Source organism: Somniosus microcephalus, chromosome 19 (genome assembly GCF_052327205.1).
Source record: "Somniosus microcephalus isolate GS21.2 chromosome 19, FLI_Smic_1.0, whole genome shotgun sequence".
In the NCBI taxonomy this organism is placed as follows: domain Eukaryota; kingdom Metazoa; phylum Chordata; class Chondrichthyes; order Squaliformes; family Somniosidae; genus Somniosus; species Somniosus microcephalus.
In genome coordinates, this window is record NC_141005.1 from 18,975,038 (window position 1) to 18,990,234 (window position 15,197).

The window sequence follows — 15,197 nt, forward strand, 5'->3', positions numbered from 1 at the left end:
GTCGAAGATCAGCCATGATCTTATTGAATGGTGGAGCAGGCTTGAGGGGCCGTTTGGCCGACTCCTGCTCCTATCTCTTATGTTCTTATGAACTGTATCACATTCTTGGAGCGCTTCAAAGTGCTTCATACATTTTATCTTTCGGAGTGCACGGACTCTTACTATATAGGCAAAGAAATCTTTCACCAGGAACATCCCACAAACAGCAATGAAATAAAACAACCAGTCATTCCGTTTCTTTGACGTATTTGTCAGGGGGATAATGTTGTCAGGGCGCACAAAGAATTAGCTGCTCTTCGTCGAGTAGTTAGTGTCAGTGTCAGCTGTGGCTCAGTGGGTAGCACACTCGCCTCGGAGTCAGAAGGTTGTGGGTTCAAGTCTCACTCCATGGGACTTGAGCACATAAAGCTAGGCTGACACTGCAGTGCAGTGCTGAGGGAGTGCTGCACTGTCGGAGGTGCCGTCTTTCGGACAAGACATTAAACCGAGGCCCCGTCTTCTCTCCCAGGTAGACGTAAAAGATCCTGTGGCCACTATTTCGAAGAACAGCAGGGGAGCTATCCCCGGTGTCCTGGCCAATATTTATCACTCAATCAACATAACAAAAACAGATTATCTGGTTATTATCACATTGCTGTTTGTGGGAGCTTGCTGGGTGCAAATCGGCTGCTGCATTTCTCACATTACAACAGCAACTCCACTTCAAAAAAAGTACTTCATTGGCTGTAAAGCGCTTTGAGACGTCCGGTGGTTGTGAAAGGCGTTATAGAAATGCAAGTCTTTCTTTCTTTTAGTGTCATGGGGTTTTAGACATTCACCTGGACAGACAGAACGGACCTCAGCTTAACATCTCCTCTGAAAGATGTCACCTCTGATCATAAAACACTTCCTTCGTACTACAATGGAGGGTCACCTTAGTTTATGCACTCAACCCAGAAGCAAGCTGCCAGCTGTGAAAAGCTGGCATACCTCACTAAAGATGATCTTGATTCTCTCTGAAGAGGTTCATGTTTTGACAGGAAGATCGTCCACTGTTGTTCACAGTTTGACATTATCCTCTTTTCTTCGAGTTTGCCCAGCTGCTATCAAAGAACCTCTCGCTCTGATTTCTATTATCACACTGATATTTTTCCCCATCAGTCCCTGTAGCCGTCTTTGACTTTCCTTTACTCTTATTCATGTGATTAGAGGTGAACGGGTGGGGGAGAGCAATCAGATTACAGATGGATCAAAGAAACGCGTAGAAGCAGCAGCAGCGAGTGGAGAGATTAAAGGGAGCGATAGATGGAGAGAGCTGCTGCGAGCTGCTCTAGTGGTGCTGTGTTTTACTATGATTAGTAACAGCTACTGGGGCTCGCAGTTATTTTCTCTGCTTGGCTCCAACCAATCCTTTCTACAGAATACAATATCTCATCCTTGTTACTATGATTAAGGTCACTTTCAATTTTGGCCTCTCCTCTCCTAAATGTGCCGGGCAGGAAACTGGTCTTAGGCGGTACTGCAAAGAGTGCGGCGGTCGCTTTTACACTCTGTCCCATTTCCTTTTCCGCTGGTGTTAATAGAAAAGTGAATCGGGCTGCGTAAAATGGGCTGCCGGTCCGCTATTGTCTATTTTGCATTACCGCCCGAGATTAACCTCGCCCTTGCTGGCTCATCATAGTTCCACAGGTGAGAGCGAGAGTCAGCACCAACGTTCCCGCTAAGCTACGCGGTGGTCTGGAGGTCCCGCGCAGGCCGCTCACCGGCTTTTCAATGGAAATAACTGCACATGCAACCTCTCTCGCCGCCGACAGATCGCTTCTGTCACCTCAACTTCCCCCTGCCATCAGCATCGGTGCCCTTGAAGCTATCTCACCTTGGCCCTCAGAATCCCACCACGATCAGCCCCAGCCAGTTAAAGGGACCACGCACAGGGAACATTGGTCAGCAGGCTATTCGATCACTGAGAGAATCACAGCCAAGCGGGGAATTATAGACCGGTAAGCCTGACATCGGTAGTGGGGAAAATGCTAGAGTCCATTAAAAAAGATGTAATAGCAGAGCACTTGGGAAACAGTGACAGGATCGGACAAAGTCAACATGGATTTACAAAAGGTAAATCGTGCTTGACTAATCTACTGGAATTTTTTGAGGATGTAAATGGTAGAATAGATAAGGGAGAACCAGTGGATGTGGTGTATTTGGACTTTCAGAAGGCTTTCGATAAGGTCCCACATAAGAGATTAGCATGCAAATTTAAAGCACATGGGATTGGGGGCAAGGTACTGACTTGGATAGAGAACTGGTTGGCAGACAGGAAGCAAAGAGTTCGAATAAACGGGTCTTTTTCTGAGTGGCAGGCAGTGACTAGTGGGGTACCGCAGGGATCGGTGCTAGGGTCCCAGCTATTCACAATATATATTAATGATCTAGACGAGGGAACTAAATGTAATATCTGCAAGTTTGCAGATGACAAAAAGCTGGGTGGGCGTGTGTGCTTTGAGGAGGATGCAGAGAAACTCCAGTATGATTTGAACAGGTTGGGTGATTATACTGCATCTGCCATGCATCTGCCCAATGTCAATAAATGCGAGGTTATCCACTTTGGTGGCAAAAACAGGTAGGCAGATTATTATCTGAATGGCAATAGATTCAGAGAAGGGGAAGTGCAACGAGACCTGGGTGTCCTTGTGCACCAGTCGCTGAAGGTAAGCATGCAGATGCAGCAGGCGGTTAAGAAGGCAAATGGTATGTTGGCCTTCATAGCAAGAGGATTCGAGTACAGGAGCAAGGATGTCTTGCTGCAGTTGTACAGGGCCTTGGTGAGACCACACCTTGAGTATTGTGTGCAGTTTTGGTCGCCTTATCTGAGGAAGGATGTTCTTGCCATGGAGGGAGTGCAGTGAAGATTCACCAGACTGATACCTGGGATGGCAGGAATGACGTATGAGGAGAGATTGGGTCAATTGGGCTTATATTCGCTGGAGTTTAGAAGAATGAGAGGGGATCTCATTGAAACTTATAAAATTCAAGCAGGACTAGACAGACTAGATGCAGGAAGGCTGTTCCCGATGGCGGGGGAGTCCAGAACTAGGGGTCACAGTCTAAGGATAAGGGGTAAGCCATTTAGGACTGAGATGAGGAGGAATTTCTTCCCCCAGAGAGTGGTGAACCTGTGGAATTCTCTACCACAGAAGGCAGTTGAGGCCAATTCATTAAATATATTCAAGAAGGAGTTAGATGTATTTCTTAAAACTAAAGGGATCAAGGGATGTGGGGAGAAAGCAGGGACAGGGTACTGAGTTTGGATGATCAGCCATGATCTCATTAAATGGCAGAGCAGGCTTGAGGGGCCGAATGGCCTACTCCTGCTCTTATCTTCTATGTTTCTATGTTTAAGCCCGATAATGCCCTCACCCAACATCCAAAAAAAAAAACCACTCTCCAGCACGGGCCCACTGACCAGCTCTCAGGTGTGGGAAGAACTGCCGCTGTGTCTCTCCTCCCTTAGCCCAGAAACCAAGGTCAAATGCAGCTCCTCAAACCGTTGGTCTACCTAAGGTCCTCTTACTCAGCCCAGTGAATGAAGGTTTTTACCTGCAATTTGTCATTTGGTGCTTCAGCTTCTGTGAGGGGGAATTTTTCGGGCGGGGTCAGCGGACATGTTCGGTGGCGGGACGGGTGGGAAAATGGTTTTTTTTTGACAGCGGGTCAGGACCCCGCTGTTAACCTACCGCCACGCACCTTTTACAGATCAGGTCTGTCGATGCAGCGGTGGGGGAGGCACTTCAGGTCATTATGACCTTGTTAACAGCCCATTAAGAGGTATTTTGAGCTCACCCTTACATTTTACGAAGTGGCCCATGGGATCCACGCTGCTCGGGGATCATGTCAGGTAAGCAGGTCGGGACTTATATGACCATGCAACCATCTCATTACTTGACAGCTGCAAATGTCGTATAAAAGCTCCCATCTCACAGCTGTTCACTATCCAAGCTCAGAAGCTGTTGCTTACTGCATTTGGAAGACAGATTTAGCTTTATGTGAGTTGTAAGTGTTTGGAGTAAACTCTCTATCCAGTGTCACCTCATTGGAACAACCTCTCTCACCACTGACAGATTGCTTCTGTCATCTCTACTTCACCTGCCATCAGCATCGTTGCCCTTGAAACTATCTCACCTTGGTCCTCAGAATCTCACCACGATCAGCCCCAACGCCAGCAGCACCAGGCACACCAGCAGCACCAACAACAACACCAACCTTCTCCACAATCAACTGATGCAGCACAGGACACAGAGCATCAGTACCCGACCACATTGCTGCCCAGGAAGCCAGGGATGACCTCACCACGGCCAGATTTACTTCATTTGACGCTGTACACCCTGGCTGCCACATGATGCGCAGGTTGGCACCACCCCACACCAGCACCATAAAGCATCCCTACAATGCCCAAGCCAGTCCTTTCACACTCATCGTCATTGCGGGGGGGACCGCTATGTCTCACCATTCACTGCAACTCACTGAGCCACTTCCAAAGGTTCACGCAAATCGGTCCAAGAACAAAAAGTGTTTAAAATAAAGATTTCAATGTTTGACACCACAGTAACAGAAGCCTCACATGAACATTGGCTAAAACACACAAGTGCCTACCCTTGTGTGTTGTTATTTGGTATGCTTGCAGTAGGATGAGGGTTAGTATGAGGGGGAAATGATAATGTAGATAAAGAGGGATGGGTGGAGGTGCAAGGTAAGTTGGTGTGAGTAAGGATGTGCAGGAGTAGGGTAGGGAAAGCAGAGTGATGGGGATGTGATGAGTGGCCCAGCAGGATGAGGTTGAGTGTGGCTTTGCACTAACATTTCATGATTTACTGAGATCATTGGAAGGTTTGCGCCACTGCAGCCTGGTCCTCCTGACGACATCCCCGCTTGTGTCCTCCTGTGCAATGTGCAACCAGGCCGCGTTGATCTCCTGGGAAGGTCTATTCCGTCCATTGGAAGGGAAGAGAACCTCCCTGCGTGCTGTGACTCCCTCCATAAGCATTTGGAGGGAGTCATGGGAGAGCCTGGGTGCAGCCGTGCACCTCTGTTCAGTGCTTGTCAGTGTTTGCAGCACCTTGGCCAGGGCAAGGAGGGAGAGTTCCTAAAAATTTGGACAATGGTTTGATGTTCTCAGTCACTGCTCCTACAATCCAAACAGATAGACTTTCCCCTGACCTGTCAATTTAACAGTCCTATCATTTTACATGGCTGTTTCTCTCTCACTTTCGCTTAAGATAATAGCTGGATTTTTTTTTTTTTAATTAGTAAGGCTCGTTCATTAATATCCACACTCAAATAAAGGCGTGTTGATCAGCTTAGCCATATTGTAATTGCCTGGACAATGGTCAAGCGTTAACAATTATAAAAAAGAATATAAAATATTAAATGTCTTGGCTAACGCAGGTCCTATAAATCATTTTGAAATAAAGCTGAATAAAAGGAAAGAGATTATAAATATAAACTAGCAAAAAACAAATTTAGGTCAGATAACAAATGAAACTTCTTCACATAAAGGGTGATAAATGCCTGGAGTAAGCTGCCCCGTAGGGTCGTTAAGATACAATATTTCGGGGTATTCGAAGCACATTTGGAGGCTGGCTGAGATTTAGAATACTCAAACATGGGCCAAATGAGCTTTTTCACCTTTGACTTTTCTTAGATTTTTAGAATAAATTATATTGCCTGCTAGACTTCCCTTGCCTTTAAAGAGAGCTTAAGGCATTTTTAAAAAGGATATGAAATGTATTTGGCCAAGCCTTGTGATTTCTTCAGCTAGTGACACCGATTTTGTCTTTCACACACCTTCTTCTCATCTGTTACCATAAACGCCACTCCGTATTTCTTCAGGATAGTTGGGGCCAGTGCCTGGAAACGGCGTCGGAATTCACCAAGCACCATGTGATCAGGAAATCCTGCAAAGCAACCAAAAAGGCGAGTCAATGTCAAACCGGGGCTTTCCTCCACATGCACTGAAACATGCCTGAGATAGAGGGATCTCCCCCTACCACCCCAGGGTCAGTGGGTAAATGCAAGCCCTGATCTGGAGTTCGAGTTCTCTTCCTAAACCTCTCCGCCTCGCCACCTCTCTCTTTTCCTTTAAAGAAAGGAAGAACTTTCATTTATATAGCGCCTTTCACGACCTTGGGACATCCCAAAGCGCTTCACAGCCAATTAAGATGCTCTTTAAAACCTACCTCTTTGACCAGGCTTTTGGTCACCTGTCCCGATATCTCCTTATGTGGCTCGGTGTCAATTTTTGTCTGATGACGTTCCTGTGAAGAACCTTGGGATATTTTACTGAGTTAAAAGGTGCTATACTATTGCAAGTTGTTGCTTTTGTTGAGAGCCATAATCACAACCACAAGTAAGGTATGTTAGCCTCGTGATTATGTTACTGGAATAGAAACCTAGAGGTCATGAATTCAAATCCCACCATGACAAATTAAGAAGCCGAACTCAGTAAATATAGAAATTTGAGGGCTAGCACCAGAAAATGCCGTAAAATCCTAACTGGCTCTGTAAAGTCCTTCAAAGAAAGAAACCTGCCAATCCAAACCTGGACTGGCCTACGTGTGACTCCAGTCCCACAATATGTGGTTGACCCTAAATGTCCTCTGAAGTGGCCCCCACCACCTTCTCAGGCAATAAAATGCGACCTTACCAGCGCCACAGCCACAGCCTGAGGACAAATAAATGAAAAGTAACCTGAGGGCCACGCTGAGAAATACTCCAAAAAGCTTCACCCTTGATTATGGAACAAGTCCTGATTTCAATTCTCTGCTGTAGGGAATTGCCTTGACCCTGTTGCTGGGATAGCCCCAGTCTTCGTGTTGCTGAACAACAAGAGAAGGCAAGGAAAGTGGCACTAAATCCCAGCTCTAGCCATATCCCACAGCCAAGTGGGCTGCACGTGGAGATCAAGAGACCCATGGTTTGCCAAAGGTCACAGTCCTGGGAGGCAGGCGAAAGTGGCCCTCAAATCATATAATGAATAAGACTGCCTTAAACAGTGGAAATGTCACCCTTAGTATGAACATAAGGAGGTCGTGGCCGGCAGTGAGACGTAATGAATGCCTTCTCGGATGAGGCTGATTATAACAGAGGCTTGCAGCAATCAGGTTTAATCACCACTTGGCCAGGAGGGAGAGTGGATGTCAGTGTTTTGTTTGTTAAAATTCAAGCATTTACAGTTGAAAATAAATGGAAACATTTCTGGTTCAATTTTGAGGTACATTGCTGAGGAAAACAGAAGGCACGGCATTCTGCCTCTAACTGTGCCTCCCCTGGTCTGGGAGTACTCGACGCTATCGCTGATATCCAAAATGGAAAGTGCTCCACCGTTAGCATTCACATCCCTCACCTTGACGGGCACAAACTTCATGAATAAAGTCCTTAAAAATCAAATCCTGCAAGCCTAGATTATAACCTACTTATGACTGTTTGCATTGGTTGCGGACATCATTTATCATGCCTCATCGGTGACAGTGACACATCCTATCAATTAGAGAAAAATACAGCACTTCACAACACTGGTGTAATCTCAAGATACTCTGATCAAGCTGAGACTTTGGTAGGAACCTCTTAAGAATGCAGTGCTGCTTTTCAGATTCGGTTACATAACCAATTGGGCGACAATGTATTAAAAAAACATTGAAAATAAAATGAAACTCAAGTAAACTTTTTAAAAAAGGCATACAGACCAGGAAGACTCCAATTCCATTCCCGATGTGTACTACTGTTAATTGAATGGCGCCCCTGAGTCTCCCATCACCCCTGTGCTCACTGACCTACATGGGCTCCCGGTTAAGCAATGCCTCGATTTTGAAATTCATATCCTTGTTTTCAAATCGCTCCACGGCCTCGCCCCTCCCTACCTCTGTAACCTTCACCAGCCCCACAACCCTCTGAGATCTCTGCACTCCTCCAATTCTGGCCTCTTGAGCATCCCCGATTTGGAATCGCTCCACCATTGGCGGCCGTGCCTTGAGCTGCCAAGGCCCTAAAGCTCTGGAATTCCCTCCCTAAACCTCTCCGCCTCTCCACCTCGCTCTCCTCCTTTAAGACACTCCTTGAAGCCTACTTCTTTGACCAAGCTTTTGGTCATCTGCCCTAATATCTCCTTATGTGACTCAGTGTCAAATTTTGTTTGATAATCACTCCTGTGAAGTGCCTTGGGATGTTTTACTACGACAAAGGCGCTATATAAATGCAAGTTGTTGTTGTTGTTGCATTAGCAGGGAGGGAGAAAAAGGTTCAGCTCGGGATCCCAGCTTCTGATCACTATCCACTGACCTCTGTTGGAAAAGGCGTGTATATGGAAGTCAGGTGAGGTGGTGAATTGGCTCGGTTGTGATACCTCTTACGGTCACACAGCCCACATGAAGAATGCAAAACACCAGTTAACTCAGCATCTCCAGGAGATGGGTAGTGTCGGGGTGGCGGGGGATAGAAAATTGGAAGGAAAATTAAACGCAGAACTTAGTCTTCTGATCATTCTGCAAGCTTAGCCCTGCCTTCTGTGGGAATTTTCCTATATGTTGCTTGGCATCCACCCTTGATGGCATGGTAAGATTATGAAATTAAGGTGTGGGTAATTGTGGGCAGGAGCAACAGACTGTATCAATGAAGAGCACTGTGTCCTTACAGCACATATAACAAGTCTTGTGTAGTTGGCGATGGTAATATTGGCAGATGTTCCTTACAGAAAACCCCCCTTCCGTGTGCAATGACAAAGCTGCGTCAGTTAATTGGGCAGCTCACTGCACAACGCTACGAGAAAGCATGGAACAAAAGGTCAGTGGCTCCTGAAGCCCACTCCTCTACAAACCTTGCAAGATTCACCTTTTCAGGGGTCCCTAACCTCACCCACTCAAACTCTTGAGGAAACGCTTTGAACAACATTCCCAGTCCGGTTGATCTCCACTGCTGAGGTCCCAGGGTGAGCTCCACCGCAGGGCTCCCAGGGTGAGCTCCACCGCAGGGCTCCCAGGGTGAGCTCCACCGCAGGGCTCCCATGGTGAGCTCCACCGCAGGGCTCCCATGGTGAGCTCCACCGCAGGGCTCCCACGGTGAGCTCCACAGCAGGGCTCCCATTTGGAGCTCCACCGCAGGGCTCCCAGGGTGAGCTCCACCGCAGGGCTCCCATTTGGAGCTCCACCGCAGGGCTCCCACGGTGAGCTCCACCGCAGGGCTCCCATTTGGAGCTCCACCGCAGGGCTCCCAGGGTGAGCTCCACTGCAGGGCTCCCATTTGGAGCTCCACCGCAGGGCTCCCACGGTGAGCTCCACCGCAGGGCTCCCATTTGGAGCTCCACCGCAGGGCTCCCAGGGTGAGCTCCACCGCAGGGCTCCCACCGTGAGCTCCACCGTAGGGCTCCCACCGTGAGCTCCACCGTAGGGCTCCCACCGTGAGCTCCACTGGCTATATAGACATCATAGTGAATGAAGGACACACAACATGCTTAGCTTTACAAGGAAAAGGACAGCTCAAATAGAAATGTGGATGAAATAATAAGCAGATTCTGGGAATAATCACATTCACGGTACGGTCCTGGAACAGTTAGTGTACCTAGCCTGTAGAGACGAAGCGCATCCAATAGCTGGGATCCCTGTAGCTGAGCCCTTAGTGTTGGTGTATCAATCCTGGCCAGCGATTGTTCTCGGCAGTTCTGTGTTTCTGCTCCATCTCCAGTCCTTTGACTCACAGGTACTTTCCCTTCTCCATCATGCACCTCTGGTCTTGCTACAAAGCAGTGGACAAAGTGCGCTTCAGAACGCTTCATAAGGTTCACGAGAACGTCCTAGGATTTCAAAGAAAAAAGAGATTAAAAAATCTATTTGAACCTAATTGAGAAGAAATCATTTGGGATACTGCGCATCACGTTATTGGAACATCATTACACTGGAGACTCAGGTACAACTCAAGAGAAAATAAAGGAGCTAGCATTCATGTCATCAATAGCCAAAGGTTTTCACTCAGCGTCTAAAATATTCCAGTGTTCAACTTCAATCACACAACACCATCTCTTCAATTTCCCTATCTCCATCTGGAATTGCCCAGATAGTTCCCTTCTGGTGACACACATCATTCCCTTCTAATCAGTTAACAAAGTTTCATCAACACTGAAAGATTTTTACATTCTGAAACTCAACCCCAATCCGCCCACTTTTTAAAATTCATTCATGGGATATGGACGTAGCCGACAAGGCCAGCATTTATTGCCCATCCCTAATTGCCCTTGAGAAGTTGGTGGCGAGCTGCCTTCTTGTTTAACGATGTCCGACTCGCCTCAAACCCTGAAATCTCTGACTCCCCCCCGTGATCTGACTGCTCACCCCGCGATCTCCAACTGCTCACCCCTGCGATCTCTGGCTCCCCCCATCCCCTGCGATCTCCGGCTCCCCCCACCCCCCGCGATCTCTGACTCCCCCCCACCCCGCAATCTCCGACTCCCCCCGCCTGCGATCTCCGACTCCCCCCACCCCCCGCGATCTCTGACTCCCCCCACCCCGCGATCTCCGACTCCCCCCGCCTGCGATCTCCGGCTCCCCCCACACCCCGTGATCTCCGACTCCCCCCACCCCCGTGATCTCCGACTCCCCCCGCCTGCGATCTCCGACTCCCCCCACTCCCCGTGATTTCCGACTCCCCCCACCCCCCGCGATCTCTGACTCCCCTCCCCCCCGCGATCTCCCCCACCCCCGCAATCTCCGACTCCCCCCGCTCCCTGCGATCTCCGACTCCCCCACCCCCGCAATCTCCGACTCCCCCCACTCCCTGCGATCTCCGACTCCCCACCCCCCTGCGATCTCCAACCCATCCCCCCTGCGATCTCTCACTCCCCCTCCCCCTCCCCCCCCCGCGATCTCCGTCTCCCCTCCCCTCTCCCCTCGATCTCCGATGTATTTGCCATCTGCTCCCGGCTGCTTTCCCACCCGACAGGCCCGTCAATCTGGCTGACAGGCGAGAAACCTGTTGTGAAGAGTTAAAAGGCGTCCTGTAGTAAATGTCATCAGGATGTCTGGGAAACCCATACTTCCAGGTCTCCTGTCCGTAAATCCTCCCTCTCCGCTCTCTCTACAGCCCTGAACAACTTGTTTCAACTCAAGAACAGGTTTGCAAACAGCATATGTTACAAATAAAAAGTCCTGAATGTTTTAAACAGAATGAAACAAAAAATTAACTTTTCGGGAAACATGCCAATAGGAACATGGGAACAGGAATAGCCCATTCAGCCCCTCGAGCCTGCTCCACAGTCTGAAGCTTAATCAAGCAATACCGTCAAACTAATGAGAAATGTTATTTAATTCAATGTTCTTACCCCTAGCCGTCAACAAATAATTAGTTCACACGTTACTTGTGAAAATAAAAACGCTTTTGCTGCCCAGTTCATTTTTCACCTGAAATCAGTTTATTTAACTAACACTCAGCTCAATGATTATGATGACGCCTTACAACTTTCCCAATAGTCCAGTAGCTAAATTCAGCTCTCCTTCGTACCCCTTTGGGTTTTGTAATTTCAATTAATCTCAGGAGTTAACTCTCGATTTTGAATGCTTTCGAGCATATCTTCCCTAATATCCGTAGCAAAATACTGCGGATGCTGGAAATCTGAAATAACAACAGAAAATGCTGGAAAAACTCAGCAGGCCAGGCAACATCCGTGGAGAGAGAAATAGAGTCAACGTTTCGGGTCGAAACCCTTCTACAGAACTGAGAGAAAAGGCAGGAAATGAAACAAAAGGCAGTTTGGGGGCTGGGAAATGGGGGAGGGGATAAAAGAAGAGACATTAAGAGATATTCAAGGTGAGACGAGATAGTAATAGGACAGGTAAAGAAACAGACAATGGCTCTGGATGAAGTGTGAAATGCGCTGGCAGAGTGAGAGACAGCTGCCATGTGGGAGAGAGAGGAAAACAAGGAAAAGGCACAAACCAAAAGTGTGGATAAAAAATATAAAAATATAATAGGGGCCGAGGTTATGATCTGAAGTTGTTGAACTCGATATTGAGTCCGGAAGGCTGTAAAGTGCCTAATCGGAAGATGAGGTGCTGTTCCTCAAGTTTACGGTGAGCTTCCGTGGAACAATGCAAGAGGCCGCAGACGGTGAGGTCTGAGTGGGAATGGGGCGGTGAATTAAAGTGACAGGCAACCGGAAGCTCGGGGTCACCCTTACGGACTGAACGGAGGTGTTCCGCAAAGTGGTCACCCAATCTGCGTTTGGTCTCCCCAATGTAGAGGAGACCACATCGTGAGCAGTGAATACAGTATACTAGATTGCAAGAAGTACAAGTAAATCGCTGCTTCACCTGGAAGGGGTGTTTGGGGCCCTGGACAGTGGGAAGGGGGGAGGTATGTGGGCAGGTGTTGCATCTCCTGCGCTTGCACGGGAAGGTGCCGGGCGAAGGGGAAGGGCTGCTGGGGGTGATAGAGGAGTGGACTAGGGTGTCTCGGAGGGAGCGGTCTCTACGGAATGCTGAAAGGGGAGGGGAGGGGAAGATGAGTTTGGTGGTGGGATCATGTTGGAGGTGGCGGAAATGGCGGAGGATGATCCGTTGAATGTGGAGGCTGGTGGGGTGAAAGGTGAGGACAAGGGGAACCCAATCGTGGTTCCGGGAGGGAGGGGCGGGGTGAGGGCTGAAGTGCGGGAGATAGAACGGACCCGGTCGAGGGCCGTGTCAGCCACGGTAGAGGGGAATCCTCGGTTGAGGAAAAAGGAAGACATGTCGGAAGCACTGGTGTGGAAGGTGGCATCGTCGGAGCAGATGCGGCGGAGACGGAGAAACTGGGAGAATGGAATAGAGTCCTTACAAGAGGCAGGGTGGGAGGAAGTGTAGTCCAGGTAGCTGTGGGAGTCAGTGGACTTGTAGTGAATGTTGGTCAATAACCTATCCCCAGAGATGGAGACCGAGAAGTTGAGGAAGGGAAGGGAAGAGTCTGAGATTGACCATGTGAAGGTGAGGGAAGGGTGGAAATTGGAGGCAAAGTGGCTCCCCTTGTCCTCACCTTTCACCCCACCAGCCTCCACATTCAACGGATCATCCTCCGCCATTTCTGCCACCTCCAACGTGATCCCACCACCAAACTCATCTTCCCCTCCCCTCCCCTTTCAGCATTCCATAGAGACCGCTCCCTCCGCGACACCCTAGTCCACTCCTCTATCACCCCCAGCACCCCTTCCCCTTCGCCCGGCACCTTCCCGTGCAAGCGCAGGAGATGCAACACCTGCCCACATACCTTCCCCCTTCCCACTGTCCAGGACCCCAAACACCCCTTCCAGGTGAAACAGCGATTTACTTGTACTTCTTGCAATTTAGTGTACTGTATTCGCTGCTCACGATGTGGTCTCCTCTACATTGGGTGACCACTTTGCGGAACACCTCCATTCAGTCCGTAAGGGTGACCCCGAGCTTCTGGTCGCCTGTCATTTCAATTCACCGCCCCATTCCCACTGAGGCCTCGCCGTCTGCGGCCTCTTGCATTGTTCCACGGACGCTCAGCGTAAGCTCGAGGAACAGCACCTCATCTTCCGATTAGGCACTTTACAGTCTTCCGGACTCAATATCGAGTTCAACAATTTCAGATCATAACCTCGGCCCCGATTATATTTTTATATTTTTTATCCACACTTTTGGTTTGTGACTTTTCCTTTTTTTCCTCTCTCTCCCACATGGCAGCTGTCTCTCACTCTGCCAGCGTATTTCACACTTCATTTAGAGCCATTGTTTGTTTCTTTACCTGTCCTATTACCATCTCGTCTCACCTTGAATATCTCTTAATGTCTCTTCTTTCATCTCCTCCCCCATTTCCCAGCCCCCAAACTGCCTTTTGTTTCATTTCCTGCCTTTTCTCTCAGTCCTGACGAAGGGTTTCGACCCGAAACGTTGACTCTATTTCTCTCTCCACGGATGTTGCCTGGCCTGCTGAGTTCTTCCAGCATTTTCCGTTGTTATTTCCCTAATATCTGTGCTTTTTGTTTTGCAACATGCCCAGGAAAATGAATGGGCAACCTTTCAGTGAATTGTTTTAACCACTCTATCCATCCTGTGTGTCCTCAGGGCCTTTCTAATGCATTTGAAGTGCGGTAAAAATACCCCATGAGACCTTAATTCTGACTTTCGCTATCAAGAGAATTTTTTGAATAGGTGAAAAGCAAACATTTAATAGAAAAATAAATATTTACAGTAGAATTACACTAACCAGCCCCTCGAAATGCATAAATGGCCGCAGTGTATGTACTAAGCTATTATTTTGTACTTAACCTTTGTACATACAGTATATTTTTCTCGTAGCTTTACCACCTGCTGGAGCTAAATTGGTCCAAACTATTGTTCCCTGAAGGTTGCGACTGACTCAATTAAACTCGGATTGTTGAGCAGTGCATTGAATACCCTCAAGAACAGTTGCCGGGGCTTCCTGGATTTGAATAATTCTGAATTCTATTCAAAAGTGATTGCAGTCACACCCGTCACTGAGCAAATCACGTGGGTGTGCGTTGGTTTGATGTGGCTTGTCTCCTCCCTTCAGCCTTTTGACCAGCCTGGCCGATTTCTTACAACAACATTTGCGTTGAGTTCTCCTGGGAGGTGGAATCTGATGTCAGGTGCTTTTTTCAAACATCTTGGCCCGGATTTAACCTCTTCCCGCCATTCCCACCCCCCGCCGCCGTGGCCCTGAACTGTTTTCCTCGGATTATTTAAACAAAGTGGGCTCCCAGCAGGATCCTCTCCAGCTGCTGGGAAACTGAATTTGGCGGTGTTATTGTTGGGGCATCTGCTGCAGCACCAAAGGAAGAAGGAGGAGGAGGAGGACTTAAACGAGGCAGGAGAGAGCCAAAGATTTTTTTTTTAAACTGCTGGACAGGCTCTCAATAATAGCGCCCGTTCTGCCCAGTTCAGACCACAAATGTATATCATAGGACTCCAATTAGTATTTTAAATGGGCCTACCGTAGGCCTGACCTAGTGGGCTGCTCTCGCCAGCCGGCGGTAGGCCCAGGGAAACGTTGCCGCGGCAACAGGGCGGTAGGTCATTGCCTCCCATTTTCTGGGGTTCCACTGTCCCGTCATCTCTGGGCGGGAGGCTTGAAAATTCAACCCATTGTTTCTAATGGTGTGTAACTCTGTGGCATCATTGTAAGGAGAACTCTACCCAAAATGGCCATTCATATACTACTTCTGA

At 48.5% G+C, this 15,197-nt stretch overlaps 1 protein-coding gene across 1 annotated transcript in view; it reads right to left on the reverse strand.

Moving 5' to 3' along the window:
• Positions 1-15,197, reverse strand: part of LOC147103587 (unconventional myosin-XVIIIb-like) — a 409,691-nt gene that overhangs the window by 202,481 nt on the left and 192,013 nt on the right. The window contains exons 22-23 of the mRNA XM_085962172.1: positions 9,586-9,817; positions 5,821-5,930 (exon numbers count right to left, since the gene is read on the reverse strand). Of these exons, the coding sequence (XP_085818298.1) occupies positions 5,821-5,930; positions 9,586-9,817 (342 nt within the window). The remainder of the gene's footprint in view (positions 1-5,820; positions 5,931-9,585; positions 9,818-15,197) is intronic.